This window comes from Manis javanica, chromosome 7 (assembly GCF_040802235.1).
Source record: "Manis javanica isolate MJ-LG chromosome 7, MJ_LKY, whole genome shotgun sequence".
Taxonomy (NCBI): domain Eukaryota; kingdom Metazoa; phylum Chordata; class Mammalia; order Pholidota; family Manidae; genus Manis; species Manis javanica.
This window is the reverse complement of record NC_133162.1, coordinates 6,151,842-6,170,413: the sequence shown is the minus strand read 5'-3', so window position 1 is coordinate 6,170,413 and position 18,572 is coordinate 6,151,842. Positions and strand designations below refer to the sequence as shown.

At 52.0% G+C, this 18,572-nt stretch overlaps 3 protein-coding genes across 15 annotated transcripts in view; 1 reads left to right on the top strand and 2 right to left on the bottom strand.

Annotated features, from left to right (window-relative positions):
- The window catches only part of EDRF1 (erythroid differentiation regulatory factor 1), a 45,688-nt gene extending 41,753 nt beyond the window's left edge, over positions 1 to 3,935 (top strand). For 4 of the 5 annotated variants that reach the window (XM_017681151.3, XM_017681150.3, XM_017681152.3 and 1 more), the window contains 2 exons: positions 791 to 945; positions 3,797 to 3,935. In XM_017681151.3, coding sequence (XP_017536640.3) covers positions 791 to 945; positions 3,797 to 3,843 — 202 coding nt within the window. In that variant the 3' untranslated portion in view covers positions 3,844 to 3,935. Of the gene's footprint in view, positions 1 to 790; positions 1,618 to 3,796 lie in introns of those variants that run through there. The other variant, XM_037011215.2, reaches the window with a different exon arrangement.
- On the bottom strand, positions 1,750 to 10,622 carry MMP21 (matrix metallopeptidase 21). 2 transcript variants are annotated; one of them, XM_037011218.2, is made up of 7 exons: positions 10,317 to 10,622; positions 9,398 to 9,938; positions 8,286 to 8,425; positions 7,932 to 8,073; positions 6,688 to 6,942; positions 4,356 to 4,528; positions 1,750 to 4,084 (listed from the first exon to the last, which is right to left on the bottom strand). In XM_037011218.2, the coding sequence occupies exons 1-7, from the start codon at positions 10,476 to 10,478 to the stop codon at positions 3,785 to 3,787; spliced, it is 1,713 nt and encodes a 570-aa protein (XP_036867113.2). In that variant the 5' UTR covers positions 10,479 to 10,622; the 3' UTR covers positions 1,750 to 3,784. The 2 variants fall into 2 exon arrangements, with proteins under 2 accessions (XP_036867113.2, XP_036867115.2); XM_037011220.2 differs by lacking the exon at positions 4,356 to 4,528 and having other exon boundaries at positions 3,952 to 4,084.
- Positions 10,623 to 16,875: 6,253 nt separating this feature from the next.
- Positions 16,876 to 18,572, bottom strand: part of UROS (uroporphyrinogen III synthase) — a 28,788-nt gene continuing 27,091 nt past the window's right edge. For 5 of the 8 annotated variants that reach the window (XM_073240151.1, XM_073240147.1, XM_073240145.1 and 2 more), the window contains one exon: positions 16,876 to 17,349. In XM_073240151.1, coding sequence (XP_073096252.1) covers positions 17,231 to 17,349 — 119 coding nt within the window. In that variant the 3' untranslated portion in view covers positions 16,876 to 17,230. The remainder of the gene's footprint in view (positions 17,350 to 18,572) is intronic. The other 3 variants (XR_012132965.1, XR_012132964.1, XR_012132962.1) reach the window with 2 other exon arrangements.

The window sequence follows — 18,572 nt, the reverse complement described above, 5'->3', positions numbered from 1 at the left end:
ATGGATGCTAGAAGTGAGCTGCCATGTAAGTACTAGTCTTTTTCAGTAGTAACAGAAATGTAATCCATTGGTCTAACCTATGGGGGAAATACTTTTGGAACAAACAGCAAACCTAAGAAGTTCTTGTTAAATGATTGTTAGTGGAGTGCTGTGTGGAGAGCTCCAGCCGGGGTATCTTCACAGAGGAGGTGCGCTGACGACATTGCAGATACACTGAGGTTGCAGCGTTACTGTAGGTCACAAGTCTGTGCTTCCAGCCCTCGGTGACTAGCTCCAGGGATGGCAGCCCACTGCAGCTCTAGGGGTGTGCTCGTGACCCCCGTCTGAGGGCCCGCAGGCTGGGCGCAGAGAAGGGAGGCCATCCTGTGCAGTCACCCAGGCCCTCGCCGTCTCCTCTGCATTGTCTTCATGGCCTGTAGCATTTGACGCTGCTTTCTTCTTCACTGCATGTCTCCCCCAGCTCCCACCTCGGGAGAATGCAGAGCCCGTGAAGGCAGAGACGCTGGTCTCTTTACTCACGGCCAGGAGCAGTTCGTTGTGCAGCGTACGCTCTGAAGTGTTTGTAAAAAGGAGGAACATTGGTTTTAATTGGCGTGTGTAAATAAATGTCCAAGAACAAGCCCACAAGCAGCAGAGGCCGGGAGGTGGGCATGGCCTTCATAGAACATGTGCTTCCCTGGCAGAAGTGGCTGCCAGGCTGCTACCATTTATTTTTCGAGCTCTTTTTGAACTGTTGGTGGGCATCACTGTTCCCTTCACCTCTCCTTTTTTCTTTTGTTTTTTAACGCAGCAGTAACATTGAAGAAGATACAGTCCTCAAGACCAACAAGCAGATTTACTCCCAGCTCTTGAGAGCCACGGCTAACAAAAACACAGCCCTTCTGGAAAGAATCGACATCCTCGTCCACCTGCTGGATCAGCTTGCTCGCGGCGGGGGCGGCCCCGGTCAGTGACCCGCCTGGGCCGTGGAGGGGATGCTTCAGTGCCTTCTGTCCCTGGGGCTGCTGTGTCCATTTGGTGCTTCTTTTCATTAAATTCAAGGGTAATAGCCACGTAAAACAGGCACAGCAGTGGAAACAGAGTCCTTGGGTCCTGTGATGGGCAAATCACGGTCAAGTCCTTTGGCTTCATCTGAAGTGCTGAGATCCCAGTCAGACTTAACGCTCCCAGCATTCAGTTCTCTGAGAAGCATGTGGTCCTCGGTATCAGTGCGCGTCCCTGATGCAAATTACACTTTTAAACATTTTTGAAGTATGTTAGGCTACGTGGTTTAAAACATAATTATTTTGGTTAAATGTTACTTTGGTCCAAGGGAATTATCATCCAAATAATTTTGGTGGTTCAGGTGGGTTAAAGAAACTTCCTGTACATCCACAGTGTTTCCTTCTAAATCGCATGGAAAGAGGTCTCCTTTTAAGCTTCAGCACAGGATTTTTCTAAGATTAGCCATTGTGCAATTCTTTTTAGTGCATGTTCTGAAGGGATCTGCTTTTCTTTGACCTTGTATGACAATTGATCAAAAATAGGTACTACCCCCTCCCCTTTTTTTCATTTTAAAACTGAAACTGTGAATAAGATAAGAAAACTATTTTGAATAAATAAATTATTTATTTAAAATGTCTTTGTATTTTTCCACTTCACGTTGTTCATACTGAGTTTTGAATTGGTTTAACTAATAAATTTTAAAAAGTAAAGATTAAAACAAAAAATAAACTTCTGTCATTTACTGAATTCTCACTAGAATATTCTGCCTTGCCGTTGCCTGGCTCTTGTCCAGTTTCATACACGCACTCTATTTTTCCATTGCCTACAGTGTATGACGCTGTACTTGTCCTGTCACAGTTAACCTTGAGTTCAAGAATTATAATACAATATAGAAATGAAGCAGACGCTTTCCTGTTGGGCTGTCAGTTGAGACTTACATGCATGATGCCCTGCCTCTGCGTCTGCTGGCCTGGGCCTGAGCGTAGGAAGAGAAGCTGCTGACAGTCCCCTTCCGTGCTGTCTGCAGGTGGTTTTCACCCCACGCACCCTGCACGTGGGCTGGCAGCCCCTCCACTTGTCAGCTACTACTCAGAAGGAAACAACTGTGCCAGATGATTGGAATAAATTTGTTTTAAGCTAACGGCTTTCACAAACTGCTATCTCATACACTTTGAGTTTTAGTTATTTTCCTTGAGAAAAAGGTGGTACCTGTCACGGCTTGGCAGAGCTCCCCCTTGCCATCTGTCCACTTCCTCATTAGTCTGTGGTCCTTGGGATGGACTTGCATCAATCTTCCAGAATTAATCATGGAGGCATTTAAAGTTTAATTCAACTATAAAGGGGAGGTGTGAATCAGCAAGTTCTCATACCAAGACGGCTGTCACTCTGTTTCTAATGCAGCAGGCACACGGGGAATGACACTGCGCTGCTCTGATAGCCCTTGACTGCCACTCATTATATCCAATTTTGGGTTAATGAATTCAAAAAGGATTTTCTACTTAGGTGGAAATAAGCCAGAGTTAGGAATATTAGAGTTGTCTTCTAGCCTCTCTCCTTGGCCTTTCAGTCAAGAGAGAAATTTGTTTTTAAGCAAGAACATAGAAATTATAGCTATTTTCCCTGTCAAAGCAATAATATGAAAATTCCTGGAGGAGAAAAAAAAGGCCTTTTAAAATGTTTTGTAATTTGGTTTTAACTACAGCTTCTTAAAGTAGTTGTGTTTTAGCTGTTACTTTAGAAGAATTGTATTTGTGGGCTCATTGTCAAAAGACAGCTGTCTGAGGTAATTTCAGTGCCCAAATTGTGTCCACATCATTACATATGACAGTGGGGTTTTTGTTCATGTTGAGAAGAGGTAATGGCTATATTAGGTAAAAGTCAAAGGGACATAATGCCATCCTAGAGCTGACTGCTACAGGAAAATACCGTTAGCTTCAAGAATTGTTTCGGTAGTCCAAGCCTCAGAACATACATAAGCTGCCATTTAAACATATTTCCTGCTTTGAAGTGGGAGGAGCACATTATATGTTACAGTGAGCCAGAAATCTGCCATGTGCACGACCATTTGGATGCAGGCCTGTGTTCAAACTAGAAGGGCACCACAGGAACGGAGAGCCCAAGGGTGCTGGGCTGGGGATGGAGGCCGGGGTCAAGAGCGCCACTGCGCTGACCCGTGGCGGGGCACAGCTGTGAACTCCGTGTTTGGCCTGGAAATGCAGTCTGGTCCGCCCTGACACTGCCAGAACAGTGAGGATCAAGAAAAATCGGTGGAAAACCTTTGTATGCTGTCAACTACTAGAAACACACAAATCAGTATTACGGGTTTGGAGGCGTAGTTAATCCAAAATCTGTGACCATTTCACTGAATCCCTAGTTTAGTTTTCAGTGCAGAACATCATTTCTGTACCCTTAGGGAGTGGCATTTGCTTCAGTGAAGGGGCCCCATGACTATGGCTGCCTCCCCATCTTTCCACGGCTGGGGGTGGGGGTGGGGGAGTGTTGGAAAAGTGGCTGCAGAGCCCCAGAGAGTGGAAAGCAAAGCCAGGGGTTCTCAGGTTTTTTTTTTTTTTTTTTAACCTATGAATTTTATAAACCCATTTGGTGAATTTTTTTACCTGAGAAATTTATTTTTAAGTCCAGTATTTTTAAAGTTGAAATTATGCTTTTCCCATTATCTTTTAGCCGAGGGACACCTATTTGCTTTGGTTACTGAGAAATCTGGTTTCTTTTCTTGGTAAAAGAAATGAGAGCTTTCTCTTAAAGAGAAGTCCCTTGACTCTCCATTTGCCTGTCTTTGTCCTCACATGTTCAGGGTGGAGGTATGGACGTTGCAAACATCAAACCACTGCTCAGAGATAGACCGCTTTGGGAACAAGCCATCTGAAGGAAGCCAGGGACGCTGCTGTTTGTCCTTGTCGTTAACTACCTTCCAGTACGTGCTGCCTTTGAAGAAGAAGATGGAGTTGTGTGCATAGGAGTAGTAGGCTGAATCTATATTTCTGAAAGGATGGTTTTGTGGCTGTATTCCTGGAAAAGCTTTCGTAATCTTCATCGGGTAAGAATCAAGTACTTGATTTCTATTGATGTCAAATGCAAACACCTGCAAAGCAAACAAAAAGGTAAGACTGGCTTTTCTGGAAATCATTGATTTTTAGGCTAATTTTTAGCGATGAGGTAAGTAAATCTGTGATTAATTCTTGTGGCTTGAAATTTCTTAATAATTTTCCATCTGACAGGATGATCCGCTGTTGCTGTACAGGTGGGCGGTAACTAGTGTTGTAACTAGCTTTGTACAGAACAGCTTCCAGCTAAGGACTGGGTGTCCATGAGGATGACAGAAGCCACACCTGGCTGGAAAGCTGCCCACTTACAAAGGACTCTTTGAAGAAATAAATTAACTGCTTTCTTCGGTCATAAAAGGCGGTGTCCAGGGGACTTGGGATGCCAGGAAATCCTTCTGAAATCAATTTAGGGTAGCTTTTTCCTTGTTCATCTTCTGTGTGGGCCTGATCCTTGTCATTGTCATATCTCCAGTATTGATTTCCTGAGAGCCAAACACAGAATCGCAACGTGGCTTATTACTATTAAATCACCGGAAATGACAAAGGACAGCTTTCAGTCTAGGTCCCAGCCAGCTGTGACGATCTGCCATGATTCCGGGAGAAAGCAGGACTTTCAACAGCCAAGTGAAGCCTCTGCTCAAATCCCCAGTTCCCCAGGTCTTGAATTACTTGCAGATTTGACCCCAGAATCTATTTCCCTTACACCTTCTCGTTGCTGTAGTCAGAATGTTGGCTGCCTCTCCCGTGCACCCCAGCCCACTTGTCAAAGGCGAAAACATCATGTGGTCTTTTTCACATAAGCATCTTATTTTTCTTCTTCCTTATGTCTAAAGATCTTCCCATAACACGGGGGCCCGTGGATTGTCCTGATATATTTTCTGATCCTAATCAATATAAGCCTTCTTTGTACAGAAAAAAAAATTCATATTTTCTATTGGATTCTACCTTTTTCCAGGGTTTTACAGTAATCTATTCTCCCACCAGCCCCATTGTACAAAATGAGGAAACTGGAGTAAAGAGAGTTGAAGCAATTCACCCAAATTAAGACGCCTAAGTTAAACCAGGGATACCACCTGGGCCTCCTGGAAATCAATGAAGTGACTTCCCACTGCCCTATGAAATAGTATCTTGTAATTCTGCTCCATTTCAGGATCTACATGGTGATTTTATGCTCTGAAACAACACAGGACTACTCTAAGCTCTCCTTACTACTCCCTAATCCTAAATATTTGCCATATGGTCAGCATACAAACGAAGAAGCCACTGAGTGTGGTACTTTTGTGTTTACAACCCATAAACCACCACAAGCAGTCACCTTCCTTAGCAATCAAATAGTGTATTTGGAAGAATTTACTTTTGGGGACAGTGTGACATGTCCAACTAGAGGACTGGAATGTTTTCTGTTCTAAAATATTCACAGCAAGTCAAATTTAAGATATTTTTAAAGCCCCAAGAATAAAATGCAGCTGTATTATAGCAATCCCCCATGGTGACCCAATTCTGTAATTAAGATTCTTTGTTGCCAGTATAAATTCTAGCTGGGGACATCTTATAGCACTCAGAAATGGGCTTCCAACTCTCAAAGACCCGAGTTATGAAAGTCCAGCTTGAGGCGATTTCTCTGCATCAGCTGAACTAAAATAATTCTTCCATTGTGTGATCTGAAGGCAAATTAAGAGCAGATTTAAACCCAGGTTTCCTATGCAGCAAGATTTGCATGTGATATTCTCTCCATTAGGCTCTTTCTTGCCTTAACTCCTCTGAAGCCAATCTGGAGCAAAACGGTTGTATTCCTAGGACTAGGCAGAGAGGGCAGAGAGGTATCTGGGGGCCTAAGCTTTGGGCAGGGGAGATCACACGTTTGGTTTGCAAAGGCAGGCTGCCTCCGCGGCACCAGCACAGAGGCCTGCACAACGTGCTTTGCAAATAAGGGAAGAGGCAGAAAGCAGCCCAGTCCCGATGGTGTCCGAGGCTCCCCGTGCTCACGCTGACCCTGACGGTCCAACCTAACCTCACGTGTGAGCGCCCCTCTGAACCTGCGTGGGCTTGGCTGTCTCAGGGACGCTTGTTCACTCTCAAGCCCTAAGGCTCTGCTGCTTCTGGCATCCGACCACCCCCAGCCATCAGTCCCATCCCCGTCTCCCCCAGCACACACGCCACCATTCCAAGCATCATTTTCCCACTGGGTCCTACCCATCCTTCAAGTCTGGGTCAAGCCCTAGCTCCTGGGTGGCACTGGCATCTGGGTTCCAGCTGGCAGCGATCACCTCACCTGCTCATTCTCTGCTTCAAACATACTCTCCTATTGGTAGGCAGCTAAGGTTTTTCCCTCCAGAACCAGATTAAAACTTCTGTAGGGAAGACCCTTTCTCACAGTTCTTTGGCAACCACCTCAGTGTTTAGCACACTTCATTCATTCCCTCATTCATTCATTCATTTGACATTCAGTGCCTTCTTCAAAGATCAGGGGATGATATAACACAATCGCTGTGCTCAAAGAGCTTCCAATTTGATGGACCAGACAGAAATTAGGTGATCATGAAAGCGTTTGCAACAGCTTCCCTGGTAGGGACTCAAAACATTTGTTCTGAAGGCATCTGTTTAACAAGGAAGGCATAGAACCATCCAGAAGAACCTTTACCTTTAAAAAAATAACGTTCATCTCTTCTCCATGTCCAGATGTGGACAAACGCGTCTATGTTTTGGGCTGGGATTCCACGCCAGCCAGTGAGGATTTGGATCGGGTCCCCGTAGCGAGTCCGGTTGTTTCTATTTTCATAAAGCCAGTACCAGCTGCTGCGGAAAAAATACGTGCTGAATCTCATCACGTCTCCGCGTTGGGTTCTCTCTTTGCGAATCCAGTCAAATACAGCATCAAATGATCCTTCACAGGAACCTTAAAAGAAAAATCCAGCCACTTCTCACCTGGAGCAAAACCAACCATTCCTGCTTTCATGTGTGACTTGAGACAATTACAAAGCTCCAGTTTTCTATTAAAATGTCTTAAATCAGAACACCGTATAAGACTGTCCTTCCCTGGCTGAGTAGAGGGAGCTGGAGGGAGGGACCTTAGTGGCCTGCAGCAGTCCTGGCTCACACGAGTTCTGTATATATTAATAGTGCTCCCAGGTCACTCTCTAGTGTCTCCATTTGATGCTAGTTATATGATCACCCTAAATATTGCTGATGCCTCTTCTGATGGACGATCAGAGTTCATTAGAGGGAAGAAGTTTAGTTCTGCACACACACAAGAGTAAGATTTCCACTGACAGGAACAAGTGTGTCCTGGCATTTGTTATTTATTCTCCGAAGATGCTGAGTGCTGACAACAGAAATGGGGGTGGTCTCTGTTTTAAATGGAAAAGTGGAGGGTAGCTTTCCTTCCCTTCAGTCTCTCTGCTAAATCATTAATCACGTCAATTAAATAGCCACTAGCACTTTGGCCTGAACAAGTAGCGATAAAGCTTATCCCGGCAAGGTGGCTCCATTCTTTGCCTTGGGACTGCAGCAAACTTACACTGGCTTCCGTTCCCTGTAGCTCAACACAGATGCCACCACCCAGGGGGCCCACTGCTGTTCAGAAAATGACCATGTTCTCCTCCTTCCTCCAGGTCACGTAACAGCGCATGAAAGCGAGAACACAGGAGAGAACGTCCATGGCAGTGTTTTGCTCTCCACCTGTGGCTACAGTCTGGCCACAGTCACCTTTACCTGAAAGAATTGGCATTGCAGTGCTAGAAGGGTCTCAGTGGCCATTGGGGTTGTGCTGCTTTGTGCTCTTTGGGGCCAGCCTCCTGGTGAGGAGCGAGTGAGGTCCTGTCACGCTCTGAGATACCACATTTCCTCTGTGAGCTCTGAGGAGTATCTCACTCACGACAGCCTTACCGTACAGCTTTTGAACTGCTTTTCTGTCCAGCCAGTCCAACTCAAATGCAGGCTCCTGGGATATATAATTTGGCTGCATTATGGATCCTGTCCTGTAGGTGTGGGGCAAGCCGAGGACATGGCCAATTTCATGGACAGCCACCTAGAGGGAACACAAACCATTGGTGTGGTGCCAACCCTGGGACCCCTCCCATCACAGGGCAGGCCTGTGTTGAGAGCAGAGGAGCCTGTTAAGCAGAAAGGAAACAGTGGTGGGGAACTTTCTCAGAGGATGTGCACACTTGCCTGGAGAAGCTCTGGCTTTCCGGACTCCTGCATTTTGCGCCGTTGCTACGAGAGTGTGAGGCCACTTACTTTGAGAAGGCTGATGCCCACGTCACTGGTGGGAGGTGTGAAGTGCTCGTCATCGTCAAAGTGGATATCGCCCAGGCGCCAGGCATGTGCAAACTCCTGTCCACTGCCGTCAAAAACCCGAGGACAGCCCAGGTGCCGGCCTGGCCAGGGGAGAGGGAGGTGGCCCAGGTGTATCTGGATGCCCGCTACAGACTCCCCATCCCAGGGCCTCACTGCTTGTCAGCAGAAGCAACTCTGGGTTAACTCCTCAAAATGAGGGGTGCACAAGATTCAGCTTGTTTGTAAACAGTGTGTTTTTAAAGTCTACAGACATAACAGAGCTTCATACCAAGGTTGTGGCAGCCTAGATAAGAGACTGTCCACTCTGCCCGCGAAGTGAAAGAGAGAGAGAGAGAGAGAGAGAGAGAGAGAGAGAGAGAGAGAGAGTGTGTGTGTGTGTGTGTGTGTGTGTGTGTGTGAGATACAGGAGGTTCTGCCCAGTGGCCACATTCTGTCCATTTCTATCATTTTTTGACAAACCACCCTGTGTATGTCTTACATTGGGAAGAGGATCCAGGGAAAGGCAGGGCAGCCATTCTCATCCTGGTTCCCACGAGGGGCTGTGAGAGGCTGCTTTGTCCAATCCTGCCCAGCTAGGAGGAGGTGACCCTGGGCGAGAAGCGCCCATCCACTGGCTCTGGCCAGTACAGGACAGTCAGGAGCAGGATCCCAGTTAGGCTGGTCTGCGTTGTGCTCCCATGAGCACACTGGGCTCTCGGAGCGTTGCTTGTGGGTTGACCTGCTCTTAGACAAGCAGAGGGACCTGCATTACTCTCCCCAGGTGACCACTCAGGGCTCTGTTCCTGGGCCTTACAATGACTCATATTAAAGCAACATCTACAGAGGGCTTACAATACGCCCACGCCTGGGACAGCAGCCATCTCAGAACACCCTAGGAGGCCGGGGGTGGCGCCATCGCGCTGCAGGGGACCCAGGCAAGCGGGAGAGGTTACCAAGGTCGCCTGTTCCAGCAGGGGTGCCTGTGATGCTAACTGGGCCCTACATCAGGCCGGGAAGTGGGGGGACACAGTGCCTACAGAGAGGACAGGGTGGGTTCGGTCTCCCCTATTTACCTCGGCCAAAACCCAGTTTTATGTCAACCGTGGCTTCCGGTGAGGTGAGATCTTCCTGGAAGTCCAGCGGCATCACCTCGCTCCACATCCTGAAGGCCAGCCTGAGGATGTACCTCTGCTCGTCCACGGAGAGCTGGCTGCTGTAGCCCTCCCGCACCAGCCTCCACGTCAGGGTCTTTTTGGAGAAGGCCCAGGCGCCCCCACTGTGCGGGGCGTCCTGGGGAGGGCCGGGCGCGGGAAGCAGCGTCTGCAGGAAGCGCCGGGGGCGGGCCCGGGGCAGCGGGCGCGGCAGGGCTGCGGGCAGCAGGGGCCGCGTGTCGGGGACGCCGCAGCGCGGCCTGTTCATGGCCTCCAGAGTGGCCGCATCCAGCTCCCCACTCGCCGGCAGCGCGTTGACCTTCTGGAAGCTGCGCACGGCCTGGGCCAGGGCGGTGCCGGCGGGGCCCTTGGGCGGGTCCTCAAGGCGGGGACCGCGTGACGCTGGGGGCATGGACCCCGTCCCCGGGGGTGCTTGCGCCCAGCCATATTTGGAGAGGAATCGCTGCGGAGGGAAGCACATGGAAGGGCAGCGCCATGGCCTGAAGGCGTATTACAGCGGTGTGTGCGTATAGGCGTGCCCGGATATTGTGCATTTGCCTGTTGTTACACATGTTTGCACTTGGGATGTGAAACATACATGCCCTGTTCATCGGTTGCTTGTGAGAGGTCCCCACCTGAGGAGGCGCCGGTGCAGGGGCCTACCGGTGCCTGGGTGTCCGTGTGTAGGTGCACGCGCCTGTGTAGGCGTGTACATGTGCCTTCGTGTGCGTGCGTGCCCCGCTCCGTGCAGGTGCCTAGGTGTGCACGTGCCTGCGTGAGCCAGGCACGCAAGTGTCCGCGAGTGCGCCTGCGCGTGGTGGAGGTTTCAGGCGTCGCCTACCTGCGCCGCGAGGACGTCGGCGATGGGCTGGGCCCGGCGCCGCGGGGACGGCCGTAGGTCCGAGTGGTCCCGGCTGTGGAAAAGTGCCTCCGGCTGGGCCGGCGCGGGGGCGGCGAGGAGGCAGAGCAGCAAGCTCGGAGGGAATATGGAGGCCGCGTGCATGGCCCAGCCGAGCCCCGCCTCCCGCCTGGGCGCCTCCGTGCAGCCCGGGCTCCGCTCCTCCCGCGGCGCAGGTCCCCGTGCTTTTATGGGCAGCCCTGGGAGACGCCAGGCTCCCGGGCGTTCGTCACGCAGGCCCGAAGCGTGCCCAGCAGGAGGCCGCGGCAGGCGCTGGCTGCGCTGCCTTTGAAGGCCCCGGGAGCGCCCCTCGTGAGCGGGTGCGAACGCCTCCCCTCGCCGCGGCTGTTTGCTGTGCGCTCAGCGAGCGCCCGCGAGCTGGCGGCCGCCGGATCCCGTTTCCAAGGTGAGGTGCGGGCGGGCGGGCCGGCCGCGCGGGGGAGCTGCGGGGCGGCCGTGGGGTCCGGCGTGGGGTCCGGAGGCGCGGAGCTCGGCCCCCGGCAGCTGTGTCCGCAGCGCCCCCGCGTGGAGTGCCCGCCCGTCGGTTTGCTCGTGGTTCGGGTCCAGTCTTCCTCTTGGAAGGCTCGGGTTCGGGGAGATGGTTTCCCTAACGTGCGTGCGTGTGTGCGTGTGTGTGTGTGTTTCTCTTTATAAAAGGACTACTTAATCAGTGTAAGAAAATATGAATTTTAAAAGTACTGAGAATAAAGGACGAAATCCTATTATTCAGACAGTGACGTTTTGGTGAACAACCTTGCTGATACCGGTATCGTGCGGGCATGGAGAAGTATTTGTATGTGTTTGATTTCACATAAACCATAATTCTCTCATTAGTTGAAATAAAACTCTGTGGAACGTCAGACATCTTTCCATTTTCATGAACAGGCATTTCTCCTACTTAACGGCCGCATAGTGTCAGGAGTTTCCGTATGAGGACAGAGTAGAATTACCTGGGGTTCTAGAACAGCCCCGCTACATTTCCCTCACCAAGGAGACTTTTGGAGGAGGAGGAGAAGACGTGGGGAGGGAAACTGAGGCAGGGCCGGATTCAGCGGCCAGAGATTTCGGACGGGTCACGTCCAGAGAGGGAGGGAAGTGAGGCAGGCCCTCCCGGCGCTAAGACTGCGGGCGAGAGCCCGGGGTTCCGACGTCAGAGGCCCGCTGACAAGAGCGAGCAGGCGGGCCGGTGTGCAGGGCCGTCCTGAGTCACTCCTGCGTCCACCAGTCAGCAAGTAGTCCTTGCTGCCCAAGGGACAGGGGACGTGAACGCGGTGGACTCATGCTTTGCCCTCCTGGAACTTCTCTCACGTGGGGGTGACAGACAATAAATAAGACAATGAGGGAAAAATTCAAATAGTGACGGGCTAAGAATATAAATAGGGAAAGCAAGTGCCTTTCAGGTGGGGGTCGTCAGTATTAAGGGGGGCAGGCTAATTCCGACATGGAACAGAACTGAGCGCTCCGAGCTGGAGCTGGTGTCGCCCAGCCTGGGTCTTGACGGGCTAAAAGGCCCGGTGGTGCTGTCCGTCCCACCAGCTCTGGCCCAAGGCTGCGCTTCTCCAAGCCAGTCTGCAAACTCGCACCAGGGCTGATCCGAATGACAAGGAGATCCCGCCTAAGGACCGCAGGTGCGAGGAGTTTTCTGCTGAAGGGTCGTGTTTCCCGACACTAACGTTTCCCTGTGTTGTGTAGTTGCTGTCATGTAGCTCTGAGCAACGGGGCGCAGGGAAGTGTGTCGCCCTTCGGAGTGCTTGCGTTCCTCTCACAGCACTCTCCTCGTTTATTACTAAGCCTTTGGATGGACTGGCTTCCCAAGGCTTGGAGTGTTTGATCTGCCAAATTGCTTCTTCCAGGTAAATTGGATTTTGAGGAAATCAGTTGGATCCAGGAGGAAAAACGGCAGAGGAAGTCACGTGACTTACAGTAACTCCAGAGTGAGGGACCAGGGCTTCTGGAGAAGCTGCTGGTTCCTGCTCTCTGCAGCATATTCCCCATCTCTGAGCCTTGGAGGGGTTTGACTGGAAGTTTCTAGAATCTCCCTAAATGCAAAGATGACCCAGTGGTCAGTAGGGAAACCTTTTTCCTAAAACACGTCATTTACAAAAATGGGTTTGCATGTTCTCAGCACTGAATAACATAACATTTTGTAAAAGATTCCCTTAAGTATTTCCCCAGGATGCTTTTAAGCCTGATACACAGTGCGGACGGAGTCACTTCTGACTCTGAAAGTGAACATACTGCAGGAGGCCCAGCTGTTTGGGAGTCTTAACTGTTTGCTCAAGGGCAGGCCTGTTTGTCATTTTCAGCTGCACGTTACCGCCTGAGAAACGAGAAAAGGCTGTTCAGTCTCTGTCCTTCTGAGTTCCTTCTCTCTGGACTTGGCATTTCAGCCCTGTCTCAAGCACAAATACACCCTTTACCCACCCTGGGCTGGCTTAGGGTCCTAGGCCTCCCCGGGAAGATTCATTCATATTTTCCCCACATAAGGTTCTGTGGTTTGGGGTTCGCTCTTCTTCCACGTAGGAAGCATGCTGGGAATGCTGAGTGTCTGGTTGGGGGGCGGGGGAGCAGGAAGCCACACTCACTGTTGCCTGCATGTCTGCCAGGGCTGTGTGAGAAGCTTCCAGATGCCACTGCAAACCGTTGACTTTGAGATTATGATCACTGTTGCCGGTGGCCTAGTGATTGTTGCATTTGTGCTGATGGGCTGTGTCATCTGTCTTTACTGCAAATTGACCAACACACTGAAGTGAGTAATGTGAGGGTGAATAACACCCCCTCAAGTGGGATGCCTGGGCCCTCGGCTCCAGCAGGGTCATTCCCTGCCCTGAAGCCACACCCCGGGTGAGTCAGGACCAGCAGGCGGTTTGAAAAGGCAAAGGCAGGGGCTGTGGAATCCTGGCGGGGCCCCTCTGGCTTGGGGCTGTGAGCTCCTGAGCGGAATGTCCTCAGCTCTGGGTGTCAGAGCTGCTTTGCTGTCCGCGGGCCTCACCGAGTTCCCCTCAGCAGGTGGCTTCACACGCTGGCCTGGCCGGGCCTTCCCTCTGCCCAGGCGCGGCCCCCTGGGGGCTGTGGGGGGGCACGTGAGTGAGTCTGCCTCTGGCACGCCAGGGGACGGCCGCCTGGGGCTCCTGCCCGAGCCGGGGAGCTCTCGGGGTGTCCCCTCATTCATTGCCCATGGCCTTGGGGACTGTGGGGTGCGCCTAGAGGACTGTGGGGAAGCTGAGCTTATTCCCCGGGACTCCTGACATTGGGTACAGCTCAGGATAATTCACGTGGAGCTATTTTCAAAATATTCTCCACTTTATCTGGAGCAGAGGAACAATTTTCCATGAGACGAATGAATGTTTTAAGTTTGGGGAAGCGAAACCTGTGAGTAGGATGGTGAAACCCACGGCCTGGGGCTCGGCCAGCCTGCAGCGCCTTCCCCATTGGGCGCTGACCCGGTCAGACTGGGCAACCTGGTGCCCTGCCGCTGTTTGTGTTCCTTGATTCATTTTACCCTTATTTAATACTTACAAAAGTGTTTGGGGAGGAAAGGGCTGTCAGGGTAGAGAGGTACAGTTAGGCTGGGGTCACATGTGTGACTTGCCCTGTGAGACCCTCCAGCCAAGTTTAAGAAATGGGCTTTAAAAAAATAAATGTAATACTTTCTGTAAAATCTCTGAAACAAACTGTGAGAATCAGTGGCACCGACACAAAAGGCAGGCGACTCGGTTTGGAGGACGGCCGCCTGAGGCCGCTGCCTCCCTGCTTACAGGGGACAGGTCCTGGGAGGGGTGCTGTGGCCGCGGCCGTCCCGAGGCAGGGGCTCCCCTGCGTCTCCGGGCTGCCGCCCTGTCCCGTGGGGCAGACTGTCTGCCGAGCTCGCTTGCCTCCTGGCCATGTTCTCCGTGGAGGGTGGGGGCCGTGCTGTCTCTGCCCCCAGGGGCCTAGCCGAGGGCCCAGAACGAGTAGGTGCCAGGGGCCGCGACCTGGCTCTCACCCCCACGGGTCTAGGAATACTTTTCAGCCGAGAAGCCTCTAAATTCAGGCACAACAGTAAATCCTGAATGATATTGTTTTAGTCTTTGCTAAGAATACGTTACAAGTTGCTCCGTGATCACAGACGTCCAGCGCTTTGCCCGGGTGTGGCAGAGGTGCTTCTCCGAGCTGCGGCGGGAGGCAGTGGCTCCGGCCTCTCTGGGGACGGGAACTCAGGCTCGCAGGGCGGCAGTGACTCTGCTGGTGCCCGGCAGCGAATCAGGCCGGGGAGAGTAGGGCCTGGCTCTGAGTGCTCCACCCACCCCTCCTCCTGGCGCCACGCTGCTCTCCCACCTGACTTCCTGACCCTCTGGACTAACTTGTTTCCTGTCCCCAGCAGAGAGGTCCAGGTGTGGTCCCCTCTGGAAGGGCTGGTCCTGGTCCTCACCGAGCCTCAGTGGGGGCTCCATGCAGCAACTCTGTGCGAGTATGGGGCTGAGGGCCCCAGGGCCCGTGGGGCACGGATGGGAGACGTGGGCAGCAGTTGGATCAGGACAGTGAGGTAGTTTTATGGTGTCGTCTGGGTTACAAGGGCTTGATTCTGTATGGAAAATTCTGTATTATTCACACACATCGGGCCTGTCACCAAGGTTAGTTATTTGCCTATCCTGTGACTAACGTCAGGATGGCAGGGGTTGGGGGGTTGTTACCCTTTTCCCCCACCCTCTGCCCAAACACCCCAATCCTAAAAAATAGCATCTCTGGTGGCAGGAAGTAGTCCAGCTCCTTAACAATGTTGAGCTTGAGTCACACATGACCAGCCAAGTTCCACCTCTGTGCCAGGGCGGATGCCTCTTCCTGCCTTTGAGTCTAGTTTATATAGAGACCTGCAAGTCCTGGGGAGCCCCCACTGAACGTCCATGGTCCTAGGGAACCCCACTAGATGGAGGATGTATCTTGCACTCAAGAAAAAAAAACAAACCCTTATCTAAAGCCCCTACAGGTCTGCATCACTTAACTTTGCATGCGGCATATAATTTCTCCAAGTCCCATTTTCCTTGTCATAAAATGGACCTGCCTGATAAGAGTTATTTTGTGTAGTCAAAGGAGGGAAAATTACATTCACTGCACATAGTAAGGCAATGGACTGGACTCGAGTGGTTCAGCAATATTAGAAGGAACCATTTTTCTAGATAATTTCAAATCTGCTTATGATCCGGAGGGTCTGTGCTTGTACCTTTGTGTTAGTCAAAAATGAAGAAAGACAGTTGAAAACGGAGAGACCTGTGCAGCAATCTGACCTCCAAGCATGGGTGAGGGGATTGCCTCCCCTGGTCAGCCCCACAGAGGGTCTGTGGCAGGAGCTGCATCCTCATCTCACAGCAGAGCTGCGTGTAGCCTGCCACAGTTCCACCGGCTCTAGTCCCAGGAGGGGACATTCAACCCGGAGGTTGGCCTCAAGACATTGGTCTGGCAGCCCTGGTGTGGCCAGCACAGCTTCTTGGCAGCTGCAGCTCCCACACAGCTGACACAGTGACCTTGGGGAGGCACACGGGCCTGGGGCTGGGGCCCTGGAAGGTGCCCCCAGAGTCTTAGCACCAAGTGCTTGAGGCCGGGGCTTCCCCAAGAACAGGAAAGGTGACCGACACAAAAGGGCTCCTGGAGATGGAAGGATTCTAAACTCAACAATCCAGCTTTGACTTTCAAATCAGAAAGCAGCAGTGGGATAGGATCTCTTGTAGTCAGAAAAATGGCTATTTTTGAATTTCTGCCAGGTCACACCAAGATCTAACAACTGATTACCAGCGGCTCCTCTCTCCTGCTGTTCATGTGATGTGCTGGTTTACGAGTGCTGAGTCCCGGTCTGTGTGCTTATGCTCATAAACCCCTTTTAAATTCATCCTAGTCCTGTCACTCCCTAGCTGGGTGACGCTTGCAAGTCATTTAGCCCCTTGAGTCTCCGTTTTTTTGCCAAAGAAATGGGAATAATAGTGGTATCTACTCATCAGGGTTGTTTAGACTGGAGATCAGAGAGGCAAAGCCCTATGCCTGGGGCCGTGGCACACAGGGGCTGCTCAATATAAAATGCCTCCAATGTTGACCTCCCAAGGAGAAGACATGCAGATTAACAATCGTCTTTCCTACCAACAGCTCATATGTTACTGAAAAGCAGACACAGGTTTCATTCAACTCAGATCAAATTCCGGGCCAGGATTTTAAAAATGGAAATAAAGTTTGGGGACAGATTTCCAATGGCTTCCTGCAAGGCAGCACACCTGTGGATGAGTCCCTTCTAAGTGAATCAACAGCCCTGACTAAGGATACTGCATTTACATTTCCAAAGGAAAGAAAGTCCCTATTTGAATTGCAGCTGTCCACAGCTTGCAAAGCAGAATCCTTTTTGTAAGATGAACAAAACTACTTCATGTATAGCAAATTGTATGATTCCTACCAGGTTTGTGGGCTATGAGGATGTGGGCACATCTGTCTCCTCCCAGCACAGCTCAGCGCTGAAAATAATAGATGGCACGAGACAGCACACGTAGCCACCATGTTTATTTGATTTCCTTCCTGCTTGCAGGGGAAGTTCTTGCTGGGCCTGGGAGCCATTTTGCTGAGCAAGAGTCCAAGGTGGCCTCCACTGAGGCAGGTGGCCCAGCTGGTCTCCATGGCGGGAAGCCACGTGGGCCCGTTGCCAGCTCCAGGGCCTGTCCGGATCCCCATGTCCCAGTGGTTCGGCTGAGGCGTGGGTATCAGCTTGAAGGTGGGAGCTGCATGGGAGCCCCGGCTGGGTGTCCTCTCCAGAGTGGAGGCAGCAGCTGTCGCCTGGGCCCGCAGGAGAGCCGCCCAGCCCGGGAAGGCGGCCAGGGCTGCTGGCTCAGCAGCTGCGGGGCTCAAGCACCCTCCTGATGCCGGCGGCCAGGGCCTGTGGCGTGGGGCTCTCTGCAGTACAGCTCACAGGCAGGCCCTGGGCACCCAGGGCGCGAGCTGTGGTGGGGCCAATGGCTGCAAACTGTAGAGAGATGAGAGAAGGCACCTCAGCACACCAGCAGGGACGGGGGCAGCAGCAGGGCCATGTGTGCGGGCCCTGTTGGCCAGCCTCTTAGGACCCTGCTCCTCACGTGAGAGATTATGATGTGGTAATCCCACCTGATGTGAACCTGGTCGGTAGCCTGCAAATTGTCTTCTCCTCCATGATCTCATTACAGCCTCACTGCCAGCCTGAGCAAGATCCCACTGCCCCTGGGCATGGTGAGGGGCAGGGACAGGAGGCCCCAGGATGGGTGCCTGCCTCCTGGCTGCGTCTTCAGGGGCCTTAGCTGCCAGCAGTTCTGCCTTGTATCTCGGGGCCCTGGGTGCGGGCAGGTGGTGCATAGAACACAGTCTGAAGGGGGCTCTGGGTGTGGCAGGAGTGGTGGCTGGACCCCCGCAGGAAGGCAGAGCAGTCAAGACTGGGGCCCCAGAGCCGGTGAGTTGGGTTCAAATCCCAGGTCTGAAGGACAGTGGTCTTAGCAAGTATCCCACCCTCTTTGGGCCTCTGTTCCTTCATCCATAGCACAGAAAGGTTAAAAGCCATCCTCACTGGGATGCTGTGAGATTACGGGAGGCACTGCGTGTGCACTTGGCCCACTGCCCGGCACAGACAGATGCTCAGTCACCGCCCCTGGCTGCTGCTTGCAGGATCAGGCTTTCCAAATCATCAGCTCCAATGGCATCAGCCTCATCAGCAGGATGCCTCTCTGAACAGCCACACGTTTGATGGGCACATCCACAGCCTCACTTTGGGCTGAACATGATGTTTTCTCTGGCCCTTGCCAGCTGTCATTACAAGTCACTTAGCCTCTCATCTATAAAAGGCACAATTATCCTTGCCTCCCAGGAATTACATGGGGGTCAAATCAGATTGGCAGTTCTGGTAGGGGGAATGTTCTCATCCCTCCCCCACCCAACATGTGGATGACGCACCTGCTTTGGAGTGGTCAGTGAAGGCAAGCGCCTGACAGTGGCAGCCCTTACCCAGCACCCCCTTCACCCTCCCTCCCCAGGCTGGGTAGGGGCAAAGCAACAAGACACTGCCTGTGCAACCTCAGGACACTGTGGCCGAAGCTCCTCCCTCTGGTGTGTCCCAGGGAGCACCCTGGTGGCCCCACACTCCACCCTGGGAGGCAGCCCCTCCACAAGAAAATCCCCGAAGAAAAGATGAAGTGGGGCTCCTACCTCACACCTTAACAGAAA